Here is an 18,027-nt window from a genome sequence, read left to right on the forward strand (position 1 = left end):
AATTTGTGGAGGACAGATTAAAATTTTGAGTGAAAGTTCAGTTCTCCAAATGAAATAAGCAGAGGAGGGAAATGCCAGCAGGTATGAAGTGGACCAATCAATGTTTTCCTTCCATTTGTCTTCCAGTGCAGCATCTTCCTGTGATGGCCTTCTGACAGATCACCGTTTTCTAAAATTTCTAACAATTTTAAGCCTAATTTTAGTGTTTTTTCTTTATTTTGTCCAAAATTTTATGGGTGTCTCCTTTTTTAGAACTTATTCCCCATCCTGTCTAGCCATTCATCTTTACTACAGGGTAAGATGCTTTTTGGGATAGATCACAGCTTTGACTATATTTATGCAACATCCTGTAGGCCTGCAGGTCTGCTAAGTAATAATAAAAATAAAATAATAATAATAATAGAAATTAAAATAAATTAAGAGCATGGAAAGAAAAATGGGAAAAAGGAAAATGAGCTTGATCTTTATATCTCAGCTTTACTAGCTGGTGAACTTTTAACTGGCAATGTAAAATCAGGGCTGGAATGCACACACACAAGGTATTTGATCTAAATGTGGGTTGTTAACTAAGATAATGAAAAAGTGATGACTGCTGATAGATTCTCCATGAGAGACTACAATGTATATTTTCTGATGAGCTTAATCCTAAATGTAATCTTTGAAGCATGTTGAAACAGCACAAAGACCTAGGAGTTTTATGTCAAAATATAGCTGATGGCAGAAGGAGAGGAAAAGGACCTTTTTAAATTTTATTTTTATTAATTGACTCACTTCCAAAATTCAATTTTTTCTGAGCTGTCTTGTACTTTCCACTTCTAATTTTTTTTTTTTTAAAGGGTCATTCATAATGTCTCTTTTGTTTTTCTTCAAAAGTTGCAAGCAATTAGGGAAGTTTAGGAGAAAGTTATACAATGCAGACTATGTTTATACTTACATCAGAAAGAGGGGCAGGGGGAAAATGAATGGAATGAACATTAAACATTTAAAATCATATTAAGTAGTTTGGTTTTGAGACAATCTAGGCCCATAATACAATGAAGTGCAATTCTTCTACCTGTTGGAAAGGTTTAACTTTGCATTTTATGGGTTGTTATGCATATTTCTCTTCCATATAGTAAATTTCTCTTATATTAAGTTTAACTATTTGAAATATTTCATAGTGACAATAGAATATGTCCTGATACACAGCACTAGGAAATTCAATGCTAACTTAATATTTGTCATGTCTTATTGAATAGAGTCTGCATACAGAGAATGTAAGAACAGTTAATACTTCATCAGAATACTGATATTTTAATTGTCCATAGGTAACTTTATTCTTTACTTCTGTTGAATATGCTCTTCAGATATATATATATATATGAAATGTTTGCCTGAAATGTGTATCTTGAAGAACACATTATTCAGCTTATCTTTTAGGCCTTTGGAAATACTATTGTCCCCTTAAGGGACACCCCTTCCCCCCAAACCACTAGCTCAAAAGCTAATCACACAGCTAACAATATATTTCATTAAGACAATTAGAAGAAGTATTATTCTGGCATTTAGCAACTGGACTAGTGATTTTGTTTGGGCAGGCATCCCCCAGAGTAGGAATGCACATCTGGAGTAGAGGGTGCAAAATATCATGCGCTTCTAGGAGATGAAGCCATTTTCCCTGCCTCTATGGTAACAGATTTGCTGCTTGTTCATTATTAACACTCATCAGCTTCTGGACTTTAAACTGCAGTCCTCAGGCACGTGCAGTTGTTCTGTTTTTACTTACTATGGATTCCACCAAAGTCATGTATGAGTTAAAATACAACTTTTTTTCACAGTTGAGTGTTACAACTGGATATACTCTGCTCTGTGAAAGGGGGCACAAATGACAGTTTTCTGGGAATAGCAAGGTCTTAGTGCCTTTTGGGCACTTCCCAAGCCTGGCTGATGGATTAAGCTTCTCAGAGGAGCCCTTCATGTACCCTTCATGCATCCATGACATCTTGTACAACTCATCCCAGAGGGATTTTTGCCAAGCTACTAAAAGCAGTGCTGGTCTGGAAACAAGCAGCAGCAGAGAACCTTTGAGTGAACTTTCATGCCAAAAAATCCTGAAGGATTTATGCAGTTCTGGGATAAGGTACTTGCTAGGTAGGATGGTTTTCAGATCCCAGTTGTGAAACACCTAAATCCCTCTGAAATCCTCATATAGGACCCTGAATTCCTTCTTTGAACACAGCTTTCGCTGACCCCACCAGAAACGTGACCTTTTCTTCCATGCTGGAGCCAAGGCAGAAACGAACATTCTGGGAGTGCTTAGTTTCATTTCTGGCTACAAGCATCCTCAGATTCCTGCATCTCAGGTATCTCCTTCGGGACTCTCCTGCCTGAGGGAGCGCGGTGCCGGGCACGGCCCGGGCCGTGTTTGCAGCGCCATGGCAACGGCGCGGCGGCCACAGGCCCCGGCCGGGCCCGGCGGCCCCGGCGCTGCTCCCGCCGCTCGCCGGGATCTCACCCGGGCAGGAGCCGCTCCCGCCGCTCGCCGGGATCTCACCGGGGCAGGATGCGCTCCAAGAGGCTCACCACCGGTACGTGGCACTGTCCCCGCAGCGCTGGGCCGCCTCCGTGTCGCACGGGGCTCGGGCCCCACGGTGGCGGCCTCAGGTTCAGAGGCGGTGGCACCAAAGAGAGGCATTTTGAACTGCCGGGTGTAAACTTGCCCGGCAGAACTCATCACTCCGAAGAGAGAACTTTGCTTCCCTCAAATAGCATCACTAAAGTCACAATATTCTAGAATGAATGAGAGTTGACTGTTCGGGAACACAGTTGGATCTTCTTAATTTTATCACATGATTTGTAATATTTACTGTTCAAAGCTTTGAGTTTCATACAAATCTGTATTTTCATTAAACCACCAAGCTTCTAGTTATCAATTTTGCAGAGGAAAGGTGACATGAAGTTAACTGTTATGTATAAGAAATAATATATTTAAATAATACTTGATTTTTATTTAAATAATTCTTGTGATAGTTAATCTTTTCATGCACGGATCAACATTACAGCATATTCTTAGTTTATTTTATTTCTTCAGACCAAGTTATTTTATTTCAGAATACCCAGGAGGGTTGTCATGCCTCACTACTTTTTGTTGTATTGTAGTTGAACCAGATTAACTGTACTGCTTGGATAACGTATGATATTTAATATCTTCTTTTCAGAACCTCCGTGTATAACAGAAGAAATGTTAGTAAGTATGCTTATAAGGCTTGGTCATTATTTTCATCATGCAGCAATGGAGCAAAAAAAGCAAAAAACCATTTTGGAAACCATTGTTTTCTCATTCTTTTTTTGTAAGTGTAGACTACTGAGCAATTTCTTAAAATTTTGTCAGACAGAATACTTAGTTTGAAAATAATTAGAAAAAAAAGTAACAGAAGGCTATGGAGAATAAAGATGGAAATGAAAATTAATTAGGATGAAGGAAGGAAACAAACAACTGGAAGATTCAACATGACAGGTTTAACAATTTCCTTACTTTGCCTTTTTTGCCCTTTGCTCTTTGCTCATTGTAGGATTTCCCTGATGTTTTTCTTCTTGTTTGAAAGGTATATATATTTGTCTGTTACCTCTTAAGAAATGACATGTTTACTGTTACAGCTCAGGTGATGTTTGCCTATTCCCTGTTTTGGATGCCTTTGTAACTTAGTGCCTTTGGGCACTTCCCACGTATTTTAAAGTATAAATGTGTAGATACTGCTTTTGGGAATCTCTAGATACTGTTTTTTTTAAATTTATAGTGTTTATTGCCATAAACAGAACCAACAAAAGCGCAAGTTTTGGACCAATTTCTAGCACACCTTAACCTTCAGTTGCAATTCTAAGGCAGCTTTTTCTAGTCATAATTCAGACTGTGCTGCAGGAGAAATGGCATGGAAAGAAATGAAACCAAATGCTTTCTGGCACAAAAATCTAAGCTATAGTATTGTACGTGCAACTCCCTAACCTATAATGTGCACATAAGAAAGTGCAACTGACTTTAAATGAAAATAAAGCTGTCCACAAAAAACTCTCCAAAAACCAAAGGAAATAATATAATATGTAGATGCAGTAAGCAATAAAGCACACATTAATAATATCATAAGCATTTTATCTATTAATCAACCACTGTGTTTCCGTTTCTTGCTGTTTTATGGGACTACAGAGAATTATATCCTTGGGAAATTAAAAACATGTTACCTCCGTATTCCTAAAGAGCTTATACTTCAGCCAATAATAAATTAATTGTTTTTAATAAGTCAATTGAAACAGTATTTTCATCATGTATTATCATATCTAGTCCTATCTCGAGATTCATCTTTGTCAGTGTCAAACCAAACATGAGCCTGACTATAGCTTGTTTCTAATTAATTTCCTTTCCTAATTGTGTTAACACTTGCAGAATTGATATTTCTGGATTTGATTGCCTATTGACATTAGTAAGAGGATTCTCTGTTAATTTCAAAATGGTTTAGACACTTTGGTACATTCCTCTATTTAAGCAGTGCCCAAACATCTCTAGGTCCATGGCACTGCAGTTGCTTTGGCCCATGGGCCTGTGATACAAATAAGGCATAAAAGCTTTGCTTTCAGCACTGGCAGCATTTTCCAGGAATGGTCTTGGGCTACCTTGCCTGTGCTGTATTAGTCACCACAGCAACCACACGTGCTAAGGAATAAGTGCTGGCAGACTAGGGCCAGACAAACACCATCAGGTCTAGTCCTGACTTGTCATGCATGCTATCTCAGATTTCTTCCTTATCTGAGCACAAGCTATCTGCATTTAGGTTAGACCACTGGGGTTTGGATCAAGATACTGCCTGCCTGTACCCTGTGCATAACCTCTCTTTAATGCTATTCCTCATTAGCACAGTTCAATGCTATCAACTTCAGAAAGAGAAAAAAGATTTGTGTTGCAACACCTTTGCTGCCATTGGCAAATACATTAAATTTAAGTTCATTCTCCTTGCCTTGCAAGGCTGAAATCATAGAATGTTCAGGAAAATTAAACTATTAAATATTATTTGTCTTCATTATACTGAAGACACATATCTGAAGACCAGTGGAATAATGTTCCAGTTTTACCCTCTGTTGAACTGGAATGGGGATAGTGGAGATACTGAGTCAGTAAAAGTAAGACTTGGAGCCATACTTTTGGATTTGTCAACAGCAAAAATATTCAACTTCTAGTATACAATTTTTGTGTCATGTTAGCAGGATTTAAAATGCAGGCATCAGAAAGGATACAAAAACACCTGTAGATGCAGTCTTCACTTCTGATTAGGACAACAGGAAGCCTCCCAGTTCTGTCAGATTCAAAGTATGGCATACACTGCTTGCTTGCTGAGCCAAATTATAGGTTATTTTACTCCCTTTTAGTCCCCAAATATCCCCAAGCAGCAGGGTGAGAGCAGAAGGTGGCCCTGGTGAAATATTATACTCCCTTCTTCCCAGGTGCAAGAGAGAAAGGTACAATGTGGGGAATTTCTGGACTGGTAGCTTATGCACATTTTTTCAAAAGTTTTAGCATCTAGAAGCTGTTTGGTTTATGAAGGCTTTATCTGTAAATTCATTTGTAAAGGATTTACCTTCATGTGTGCATTTTAAATTGCTAAGGACCTTAGCAGTGTGCAATGACTAGAATATAACAGTGATGCAATGACTATATTCTCAAAAATGGGAAATAATATTTTGCAAAATCTTCCATGTCATATCTCATAGAAAAACTATTGTTTGAGGCAATAGTGCATTTAAATATTAGTGCAGATTATTACAAGCCATGCTTTGTGGTTTTATCTCTCTATAGGAAGAATGCTTAGCCACAGATGATATGCTTGTGGATTTCTTTAATGAATTTTTAAGTCTTCCGGTAAGTACCTTACAGAAATCCCTTGCAAAATACAAGAAAAGCCTTACTAAGATTAAGAGTAACTTAATCCACCTTGGAAAATTTTATGTTTTGCCATATATCTGCATTTTAATGGTAGCAACTCTTACTGCTCAGTGTTATTATCAGTAAGAATAGCCCAGTTAACTGGACTTCTGGGGGCAGATGTTCTCTTGCTAATTTACAGAATCACAGAATGGGTCATGTTGGAAAGGAGCACAGTGGGTCATCTGATCCAGCCTCCTTGCTCAAGCAGGGTCATCCCAGAGCACGTGGCACAGATTTACATCCAGATGGTTTCTGAATATCTCCAGTGAGGGGGACCCCACCACCTCTCTGGGCAACCTGTTCCAGTGCTCAGTCACCCACACAGTAAAGAAGTTCTTCCTTATGTTCTGGTGGAACTTCCTGGGCATCAGTCTCTGCTTGTTGTCTCTTGTCCTATTGCTCAGCACCACTGAGCAGAGCCTGGCATCATCCTCCCTTCAGATACTGATAGACTTTGATAAGGGCCCCTCTTATTTGTCTCATCTTGAGGCTGAATGTGCCCAGCTCCCTCAGCCTTTCTTCATAAGAAAGTTGCCCCAGTCCCTTAATCACTTTTGTAGCTCTCTGCTGGACTGCTCAAATGTCTCCCATTGTGCTGAAGAGCCCTTGACCTACTGGCAGTCCTCTTCCTAATGTACACCAAGCCTTCTTGGTCATAGAGACACACTGCTGGCTCATGGACAGCTTGTTGTCCACCAATATCCATAGGTTATTTATGTATTTAAACTTACATAATTAATAATTTATGTATTTAAATCACAGTGCACTAAAATAATATGAATAGGAAATGAAAAAGACACATAAATACTTTTTTAAAAGGTGTCCACTTCTATTACAGTGTTACAACATGACAACATAACAAATGTTTGTCCTTTTACAGTTTTCTGGCAATGTATTCAGTGATTAATTGACATTATAGCTTAAGAAACAACTCTTTCTCTTCATGGCTTGGAAGATTTCAAAGTTAGCACTTCCTCCTCTTCCTCTCCCATCTGCAGCAAGAAGGATGCAGCCTTACACTGTATTCTGTGTGCTGATCCAGTTACAGTTAGACCATCATACCCAGTACCGTGTATTTAAGCAGTTCTCCTGTATTTTGCTCCTTTTCCCTATCAACTAACCTGGCTCCCCACACTCTATTGAGAGTCACATGTACAGTCCTGTTCCCTCAATGTGGCAACCTCATCCTACTTCATCTTAGTAGTCTTGGCCCTGACGCCTTACACTCAAAGTCCCTTGCCAGGTGGCACAGGCCTTTCCACAGGGTCACTTGTGGCTCCCGCAGCCTGTTCCCCTCCTAAGGCACTGCAGTCCAACAGGCTACACTACAAGAACATGTATCCATTCTACAGCTTGCTTGGTAGGAACCACTGCCAGCATTAGGAGAGAGCAGAATATTTCTTGATGCTCCTTGGACCTCAAAGGAGCTACAAAGTGGCTTGGTGAGGTCACTAATGAAATAAGTTCAGTTGTGATTCACAACTGAATGATTTGGCTTACTTAATTGAACCAGACATAGCTGTCTCTATAAGCCACATCATAGATTTGTGTAAATGTACACCGCATGGAAATTGTGCTACTAAGGATGGTAGAATGGGCTCCTCATTCCAAATTTTAATCCTAAAATAGAACCTGGAGGTATTAACTCCATGTCAGAGTGTGAGTTTTGTGCACAGCATCGATACTGACTTCTTTCAGGAGCTCAGTCTTTACGTGCTTTCACCACACTGCAAGATTCTGAAGAGTATACAAAGCTAGAGAGACACAGATGGAACAAATCATGTGGTAAGAGGGCTGGCTTTTTCCCTTTCCCCAACACCTCAACTCCCCCAGCCCCTGCCCCACAGCTGCCTTAGGATATCTGCCTAAATCCAAGCCTGAGTACTTAGGTTTTAAACCCAGCCTTCTTCTATGTACTAGATTGTTCTTAGCACAGGAGTACCATCCTCCATGCCTTTGCTGCTTATTTGGAAGCAATGCTTCAAGTTTTACCCAAATTGCAGAGGATGGAGTGGGTAAGAAGTTCAGCCTTTTTAGTCTCTCGATCTCCTTGGACATACACAAATTTCAGGACATCTGTTAGAGGCCAAAATTCTCCTTGGCCTCAGAGGGCTCCTCAGCCCACAGTCCTGGCACAGCTCAGCAGCTCTGAACTGCAGCAATTGTCCAGGCACTCCTGACATCTCTGGAAGCCCACAGAAAAGAGTTCACAGTCACTCCTGAGTAAACACTGGTTTATACTGGTAATCTTGGTAGGTTTCTAAGATGATGCATGGTCTCTCTTCCACATATTTACATATCTTCATGAAAACAGATGCTCTATTAGCTATTTTTAACTGTAATGTTCTCATAATTGGTTTTATTTTCTCTTTGATCTTTTCCTAAGGATTTATCCTCTTCAGGATTAAGTTCTATTAATGCCTTGAGTTCTGTGGTTTGAATACCTTACATTCCTGATTACCCTCTCCTTCTCAGAAGGCTTCTACTAAAACAGTGCATTGAAATTTCCATTGCTTTATTCTTGTTGTGCTTATACACTGTTGCCTGGGAACAGCATTACCCAGGTGTGCTAGTAGTTAGGCAACAAGTTAAACTGAAAATATTGTGAGACTTGATACAAGAAATGAGGGAGAGCATATGCTTATTTTGAGGGGCTGCTTCTGCATTGATTTATAATGCACCATTAGCATATGGAAAATTGTATCACTGGGGACTTGCTATAACAGCAGCAGGTTTTTAATGTTTTTTTTTTCCTTTGATTTACAGTGTATCCCTTAAGTGATCCTCTTGTTATAGTGACATTCAATGTAATCTGACATAAATATCTAGGTACTCCAAAGAGCTATATACTGTAATAAAGTGTAATTTACAGAAAGTATTTCTGAAACACATAATGCAAAAAACCTCAGGAGGGCACTTGCTGCCAGTAGTGCGGTGATTTCACAGTAGCAGAAACCAATTACACGACACACAAATGAGTTACACCTTCCTTAGTAACTAATGTAAAATGAAAGATTTAAGAGAAACATTGGCCTGGACACATTTCCATTTCTAGGAGTTCAGGCTAGAATTTGAATCTCTGATCCATGTACTTAAAACATCTAAGGATATGTTTAGTCAGGAATGGAAATTCAGGAGTCAGAAATTGCCATCCAGCTCAGTGTTGAAGGCAAGCACAGTAATGTCAGCTTGTTTCTCCTGCACTCTACAAGCTGGTTGCTACTCATTCCATCCCAAGTCCATGCTGGGTCTTACCTGTCATTTTCCAGTTACCAGTGATCCTGAGGAAGTCACACTCCTCCTCTTTGCAACCTCAAGGAGTTGCACTGGAGACAAAAGTGCTACCTTGTGCCTCAATTGATGCACATTCAGGAGATGACAATTTGGTGGTGAGTCCCTGGTTGTTGGTTTCCCTTGCAGCACAAATCTTCTAAGTGGCCATAATTTGATCAACTTTAGATTTGAAGAATATTTCTTTGCAACATTGTTCTCACTGTAAAAGCTCTCCTCCAGGTAGTCTGGGGTCCAGCATTTAGTGCAGGTGATGATTCTGAAAAAAATTAAAGCCCAAGTAACAAAGCTTAGGCCAGTTGGCCTTTCTGAAGAAGGAAGTCCTGAGAACCTAGTGCTGTCACAAAGAAAATCTTGCTTGATCTGAGTCACAGATTACAGAAAGGGCAGAAATCAAAAAAGCAATCCACTCTGCAGCACAGTTCAGGCTCTTCACTGCTTTGAAGATAATTTTGAATAATTCCATGCATCAAATAATCAATTCAAGGCATCAGTGCATGCTCATTAGTTTCCTCTTGTCTTTTCCAGGTGGGAGGAGGGAGGCTGCAGTTGCCAATATAATCTCCCTTAAAAAGGCTTTGACAGAAGTAAGGCCCTACCTGCATGTTATGTTGAGACTTACCCAGCACTAAAACTTGCATCATATCTTTGACATTGAAGGAAGCAAACAAAGCATTCCTGACTATATTCCTTATTAATAGTATGTTTACTCTAAATGTTCTTCTCTCTTAATTAGATTGTGATATGTGATTATGTCTTTTGTCTTACTCATCAACAGAAGGGAAATTCTGGACTCATTAAAGTCAGTGGGAGATTTTTCATTGACCATGTGTAGTGTGAATTTTTCCAGATACTTCATAGAGCTGCTCAAATTCTTTTCTGGTGTGGACTCTCACTGACATTATTTATGATATACATATACCCTTCTTAAGGAAGTTTTGGCTATGCTCCTGGATCTCTATTCACTCCCACCCTTAACCTAAGAAGCAGCCAAGCTGTGGTCATTTTGTTTCTCTTGGGATCAAACTACATTATTTGGGTCTGGGATGTGAGCATATTTACACATTTCCTAATTGTATCCGAAGTTGAGTGTATCTGAAAACTGTTAAGACAGAGAACAGTGAGATTTATATGTCTGATATCCTGGCAACATGATGATGGATGCTGTTTTGGTTTCTGCAATGGGAGGACTGAGAGAAATTTGTCTTCCCTTCAGTTAAGTGTATAACTTCAGGTTTCAGAATTATGTATTCTGTTTATTTTTCAGCTGAAAACCGTATTCAATGTGCATTTGACAGCTAAGAAATTTCTTTGCTGTCAAAAAAGTACATGCAATTGTTTATTTATTTAATAGTATTGCTGTACCACAGTCTGAAAACAGCTTTTTGCTATTTGCTCAGAGATTTTTTTCTGAAGCTGAGATTACTACACTGAGTTACATTGGTCATACTGGCTTTGGGAGGAGAATTTCCTGCAAGTGAAACCATTTGCAAAGTCTGTAGACTTATTTTTTGGTATTCTCAAGTCCTTTATCTTATTTATTGTGCTGCATTGACAATGTATGAACCCCAAGCTTCAAGGCTCTTTCCAAACCTGATTTATTTTTTCTTAACATCTTGAGGTATAATTTCTCTGGAGATTTCCCTTGCCATCTTCAAAGCATCAAAAATTGGCTCAAACTAAAGAGAATTAAAACACTTAATCTTTGGTTAGTGTATTTTACTTGTCTGTAAAAAGCCAAAAGCACTTGCCAAATGTGGGGTAAGAAAGACATTTCTTAGTATATTAGATTGGCATGGATAATTTTCCCCCTTTCCTTTGTAGTGTAGACTATGATCCACTCCTTAGCATAGGCGTCTTCACTGAAGAGATTCCTCATTATTGCAAGGATGGAATATTGGTGGTGCCATAAACCTCTCTCATTGTCCTGAGAAGTGTTACAGGATTTTACAGTACTTGACTTCCACTGGAAAGGTTTTAAGTTTGCTAAAGGGTACTGAAGAGTTTCTTGGTGCATTTTTTTTTTGTGGCCAATGGAATGTGTGAGAGTGGTTAGATTGAGTGTTTTGCCCCAAAGCTCTTCAGATACTGAAAGGAAAATGGATTGACTGATCCTCTCTCCTGTGTGAAGGGAAAATGTTTCCTACAAAAAATCAGATTCTGGGGGTGGTTTTTTGTGTGTTCCCATTTTATTTTTCTCATAACATTGTCACTTTTATTTTTGTGGTGGTGATAGGTTAAGAAGATTAGGAATTATCTCTTCTTTTATTATGCTTATAAAAACATTCTGATTTATCATTCTAGATTTTTTGAGTAAACAAGCTTCTCCAGAAAGATTTAAATTATTCTAAAATGCTGTTGTATGATAGCTTGAGAGATAGAGAGATGCTCTTTTGGGAACTTCTGATTCATACAGAATCATAGATTACTGCCTAGAAGAGACTTTGAGGAGGTCTGTAGTGTGGCTTCCTTCTCAAAGCAAGGTCAGTGCTTTAGTACTGACTCCAGGTTGCTTGGCACTTTCTGCAGTTTGTCTTGAAAACCTCCAACAGCTGATTCCTCTCTGGACAGCCTATTCCAGTGCTAATCATCCCAAAATCACCTTTTTTCTTATAATCCAGCTGAGATCTCTGTTTTTTCAGTGTATGACAAGTGGTCTCTTGTCCTCCCACCATACCCCTCCATAAAAAACCTGGCTTTATCTTTTCAGCCATCTCCTTGTAAATACACTAAGGCTGCTGCTAGTTCTCCTAGAGCTTCTCCCTCAGGGGTGAGTGCTCCAGCCTCTGACAGTCTTGTGGTCTTCTGATGGACTTGATCAAATATGTGAATATCCTTCTTGTACAAGGGACCCACAACTGGAGCAGTATTCCAGATGCATCCTTACTAGAGTCAAGTCTACTGGCTACTCTCTGACTGATAGAAGAAGTATGCTGCCTTTTGATGTCCCTGGGGATGAGTAACTACATCCAAACCCCAAAAGTCTGAACTAGAACCCCCGTTTTCAGTCAAGTATGTGGTGTATGAAGTCTAAATCTTCCTATCCCACCAGTGCATGTTCTTTTGCTCCATTAGTATATTTGTCTTATAAATGATTGGTACTCAGACCCCACCCCAAAACAGCAACACACTTTACATTTTAAAAATTGTCACTAGCATCCATTTCACTACATTAAAATTGCAACAGTTTTCTGTTGAGCTAAATAGAATAAGTATCAAAAAATCCTAAATTTAGAGTATGTTACAAATTATTAAATAAAAGTAGATATATGTGCTAAACTAATAATGTATTTGCTTAGTTTTCAATTTGAAAAATATGAAACTAAAACAATATCATCATGTCTAGTCACAAAGCCTTTATGAATTTGCATTTTGTTTGCTTTTTTTCCACAAGCAAGAGGATTTCAAATCCTAAGAGACTGAAGTACTTTGTTTCTTAGTGTACTTTCTTTAGTTTCTTTATTTAAAACATGAAAGAATATATAAGGAAGAAACCATTTAAAGGCTACTAAGGTTGCACAGTTAGTCACTTAAAAGCTGGTAGCAGCACAAATTAAGTTTGAAAGTAAATGAAGTGTGCACATAGCAAACTGGGAGGAGGTCTGCATGTAGGGAAATCTACTGCACATGAAAGATTTGTTAGATGCCGTTCAGTACATCTGGAAAAAAAAGCACTAAAACCTGCTGAGTGCCCTGGAGAAAATTAGTGCCAAAAGAGGCAGAAGGTGTCAGAGAACAAAAACCAATCTATGATTTCAGCTGAAGTTAGGTAACTGAACAGATTCATGCAATTCAGTGCATGGCCCTGAGCAGTGACGGTCTGATGTCATCGTACACTTAAAGTTCTCACATGCTGTGTGCTTTGCCAGGCTGAGCCTCTACAGTGAGACATTATGGGATAAGTAGGGAATGTTGAAAAAACATATTGCAGCCACACGGTTCAGTTCTGGGCATTGCTCTGCAAGACATTGATCAACAAGGGGGCTTCAAACAGAAGCAACAAAATAGGTGACACTGATATCATTACTTTGGGCTTATACAGGTGTGAAGAAGAATCAAATTGTTCTGTAGTATATTTCTATGTTTCTATGTAGCATGTATTTAACATATTTAGAATGTATATGAGTTATGTCTGTGTGCATATATGTGATATATGAAAAAGTTCAAGGAAATTAAAAATACAGTACTTGAACAAATAAAATATTCTTATTAAATGCAGGAGATCGACAACTGTGCAAACACCAGGTGGTATCCTGTCTGGAACAAAGCCAAAATAAGTTTTGGCACTGGATTTAGGTGTGGCCATAGTTTCCTGAGTACCTAAATACAACATGCCTTGTCATCCAGCTGAGTGCAGAGGTGCTTATATACTCTATATAATATAGAGTATATAATGCGCATTAGTTCTATAGAATCTCCTATTCATAACAGTCATGGGTATTCTCTATGACTTCTGTAAAATACATCCATATTTTTCCTCTTCATTTCAAGTAAGAGAATTTGAAAGATAGTCTTTCAGGGAAATACCTGATCCCAGAGCTTAAAAGATGAAAGATGGCTCTGTTTTAGTGTGTACATGTGCAGTGGGGTTTTGTGAGTTGACAAAAGTCACATTTGCATAAAATTGGAGTTCAGTCCATCTCATCTATTATACAGTATTTGACTGAACTAGTGATGTACAATAAAATTTGCTACAGGATATGGGTTTTGGTAGTTGTTTGACCTACAGTACCTATAGTGACAAACCTTTCCTACATATGAAAATCTTCAGATTCATCCTCCTCAAATGAATCTCACATTTAAAAGGTCAGTTTCATTGCTAATATTTTCATGCCTTGATTGTTGATAATAACAAATGGGAGAATAATACTGTAGATCTGATCCTGTAGGTGAATACTTCTCTGTAGGACAGTTACTAAAGTCACAGTTAATTATATATTCTATACCTCATGTACTGAATCAATTATTTACATGTGAAAAAGAATGGTCTGTCAGCATGAATTCAATTCTTGACAATTAAGCATTGCTGAAATAAAAAGGTAGGAATGCTTTGGAAAGCTATACAGCAAAAACAAGAATGTAGAAAAATTACTATTTCAGGCCTGAAGAGAAAGAAGCCTCATAATGCAATTTTCTATTCTGTAGTATGCCTCTATATGATAAAAAATAATTTGTTAAATGACAGTTGCCTTATTACAGTACCATAAACTTTCCTAACTTCTTTTGTAGACTTTTGCCCAGCCAATGAAGTTTAACTCTGATGTTGGGGCTTTTGAAGTAGTTAATTATGCCCCACAACGCCTGGAAAGCCAGCCGAAAAAAATTCTGCATGATCAAAAACCTCCAAGCCCCATTTATGATGTTCTAAGCAAGGAAAAGAATGATGGGCAGCTCTCCAAAATGCACACTGCTTCTTCAGCCTTCAGTATTGATCCAAATTGCAACACTATGGTAAGCATCTTATAGACCCTGAGTTTATATTTAGATCTTACTGTAGAGATACTGGCAATCGTTATTGTTGTGTTTGGCTTGGAAGCTTGGGAAAAATGTTAATTTATGTTAGGAAAACATAATGATGGGCCAAATTATGCCCTGTAATACACATGTGTCTAGCAGACAAGTGAATGGAATTACAGATGCACATCCTGTAGCACAGAATTTTGAAGATTCTGTAGGGCAGGGTTCAGTTGTGTGGTCTGAATACTTTTTAATATTAAAAGAAAAAATATTATGACAACAGTTACTTTACTAGTGATCCCTGGAATGTGCAAATTGACTGAAACTAATGCAGCTCAGTCTTTCCTTATTAATTAATTTCCTTGTAGGGCTATGAGCTCATCTGTGGTCTGGCAACACATAAGTCTCTCTTCCATTAATTCCTAAAGGATTTACATGGTTAGCATCAATTGAAATGGCCAGAAAAAATAATCTTTGGCAAGAAGAGAGCTAAATTAATGGAAAGATGGGTTGGAATTTAGGGAAAAAAAAAAATCTGTTTTCAGGCTTGCTTAGACAGTATCAGTTTTGGTATTCTCACCTGCCTACTTCCAGGGCCATCTTCAGCACCAAATTAGGCAGGTTAAAATCTGCAGTTGAAGCATTTTATGCACCTGGGAGAATACAAGTCGGTGTAATTAGATGTGGGATTTTACCTTTAAACAACAGGTTTCAAGGACAAAAAAAAAAGTTTCACTGGGATGCTTGGTGTATTCCTTTCTTTCTTATTTTGCATGGATGTGACTAACATGTCTTCATTTCCTTTTATTCAAAGCCAATATAAGGTCTTGCTCCACTTTTTCAGTGCCTGCTCAAAATTATGTCACATCTGGAAAGCTGAGAGAAAAGCAGGGAGTTGTAACAGACCACTGCTTTTCCCAGTATAAGATTAATGATTTTCAGAAAAGAAAACAGTGTTGAGAGAGGTCAAAAGGCAATGATGTTTAACAAAATTATACTAATGTGATACTACAATTATTTGCATTTAAACTGGACAAATGATACAAAAGGACAAGGCTCACAGACCTCCCTACCATGTTAAATAATAATTTTCACAAATACTTTGCTTGAGAGTACAAAAGCAGAAGAGCTGTTCTTGATTTCTTATTTGCTCTCAGTATTAAACTGAGGAAATGCTGTGTGTTTGTGCAAGTGTGGCTTACATTGCTCTCTAGGCTAACTTCCCATCATTACCACTGTAGATGCCCTTTCTTGAGCAATTCAAAGCCATTTCACTATTATTTTCTTCTTTCATGTGGTTTGGAGAAACACAGGCTTCAGTATTATTTAAGATTTCATTTTTTTCCCTGGGATGTTTTCCATAGATTGAAGCATTATAGCCTTTTGAGGAACAAAATGCCTCAGTACCCTTTCTTCTCCTTTTCGGGCAAATGGGTGATATTTCTTCTTATTTTTGATTCCTCCTTTACTTTATGGGTAACTTAGATGCCTCATCCAGTTTAGCTTGATATCTCAAGTCTGAGCTGGAGCAAAATGATCTGTGAAACAGTTTGCCCCAAATGGTAACTGCAACTACACAGGGTGAAAGAAGTCAGCTCCATTAATTGTACTACAGTGACTGCACCAGGAGAAGCCACCCCAGAACAACTCTATCAAGTAGTTCTGTTCAAATCAAGTAGCATTTGATCTTTCAGTTGTCAGGTGATGCTGTCTGCTTTGCTTTGACTGCCTTCATAGGAACTAAAGAGACTGACAGTTGTTTTTAAATGTTACATGGATTACAAAAAGTCACCTTGAGTGATCATCACTGGCAGGTTACTTATGAAAAGGAGTTATGACTGGAAAATCCTAGAAGGCCTTTCAGGCTAAGAAATATGCCTAGTGGTATTTTTCTCTGTGTTTTACTTCCCTCTCAGATTGTTACAAATCTACAGATAAGCAAAAGTTTTCTTCATGTGTGTTTGCATGTTTGCAAATCATTGATATGGAAGTAAGTATCCTCTAATCCATAGTCAATATCAATGATGTGAAATACATTGAGAAAAAATCTGTGGACTTGTGTAGAATCGATCACAACTACGAAAAGAAACTGGCTGGCATCCCACATACCTTACTTCAGAGAAACCCCAGTTCAGCAAAGCACTTAAGTATGTTTTTAACTTTAATCAAGGGAAGTTAAACACATGCTTAAACTTAAACACGTGCTAAAAGCTTTGCTGGATTGAGTCCTAGCAAGGTCTGAGGCTGATTGGGTAAAGAAACTAACCAAGGTAACAAACTTCATCAGATTGAATGTAGCGTCTTTCTCTGGGGATGGGGAAAGAATAGAAATTTTTTCCTTCTGATATTACATATAATTTTGTGTACCAGCTATGTACAGCGTGAGCATGTTATGAATCATTCAGATAAAAAACTGGGCTGTAAGTCAGTAAATGCATAAATATGAAATGCCAAAATAAAGAAACTATCTTCTGTGTTTCAAAAAAATTTGTCAATTGCCAAGAAGAAGCATACACTGTGTGGTTGGGAGTAATTAGTCTCCATCTCCACAAATTACATTGTATGAGCCTCTGCCAACATAAGCTTTCCATATTTTGAAATATTTTCTTCTCTCTAAATGAAACCACCCACTTTCTGAGTAATTCAGATTTTTTTAATCCCCTACAGATACGTATGAGGCAGAAATAACCCTTGCCCCGAACGGAATATTAGCTCATGGAAAGAAAATTCAAGCTGTGATCTACATAAATTGGTTACCTGATATAACAAGTAGTATCCATCCTTGCCCAAACTTCACCTGTTTTTATGGACAAGGGTAGTTACTGCATTCTTCAAAATAATTAATCTCACCTTCAGTAAAAGGAAAAATGCGCCTCAGATGAATAAAATAGATCATTCCCTAAGAGTGGAAAAAGTACAATATTAAAAAAAAATACTAGGAAGGGCTGTTTGTAATTTCTAAGAGAAGCAACTATGGATCGTTGTGGCCATAGTCAGAGATTACTCTTACTTCATTGGAACTCCCTGCCTCAGTGTAACTCGCTGCTCAACATTTCCCTTTCACCCCCAAACTACTCCTTGGAGGCCCCTCTCTTTCTGCTTCAATGAGGCACTGAGGCTTAGACTGCCTGAGCAGAAATTTGTTGTGGCCCCAGGTCATACCAAGCGTGGGTTTCCACTATGAGAATTACTGTGTACAATGCAGTTATGCTGTGATCCAGCATATAAAAGCATGAGAGGTGATAACGAATGGGATTTCTATTTGTTTGATTTTGGTTTTATTTTCCAGAGCTTTCTCATTATGAAAGTATAACTTAATTTAAGGTTCC

The 18,027-nt window shown here is 38.3% G+C and overlaps 1 protein-coding gene across 1 annotated transcript in view; it reads left to right on the forward strand.

The window, feature by feature from the left end:
• The first annotated feature begins 2,481 nt into the window (after positions 1–2,481).
• The window catches only part of RGS22 (regulator of G protein signaling 22), a 60,124-nt gene continuing 44,578 nt past the window's right edge, over positions 2,482–18,027 (forward strand). The window contains exons 1-4 of the mRNA XM_036378960.1: positions 2,482–2,567; positions 3,198–3,226; positions 5,822–5,884; positions 14,471–14,692. Coding sequence (XP_036234853.1) covers positions 2,543–2,567; positions 3,198–3,226; positions 5,822–5,884; positions 14,471–14,692 — 339 coding nt within the window. The 5' untranslated portion in view covers positions 2,482–2,542. The remainder of the gene's footprint in view (positions 2,568–3,197; positions 3,227–5,821; positions 5,885–14,470; positions 14,693–18,027) is intronic.

Source organism: Molothrus ater, chromosome 1, assembly GCF_012460135.2.
Source record: "Molothrus ater isolate BHLD 08-10-18 breed brown headed cowbird chromosome 1, BPBGC_Mater_1.1, whole genome shotgun sequence".
NCBI lineage: Eukaryota > Metazoa > Chordata > Aves > Passeriformes > Icteridae > Molothrus > Molothrus ater.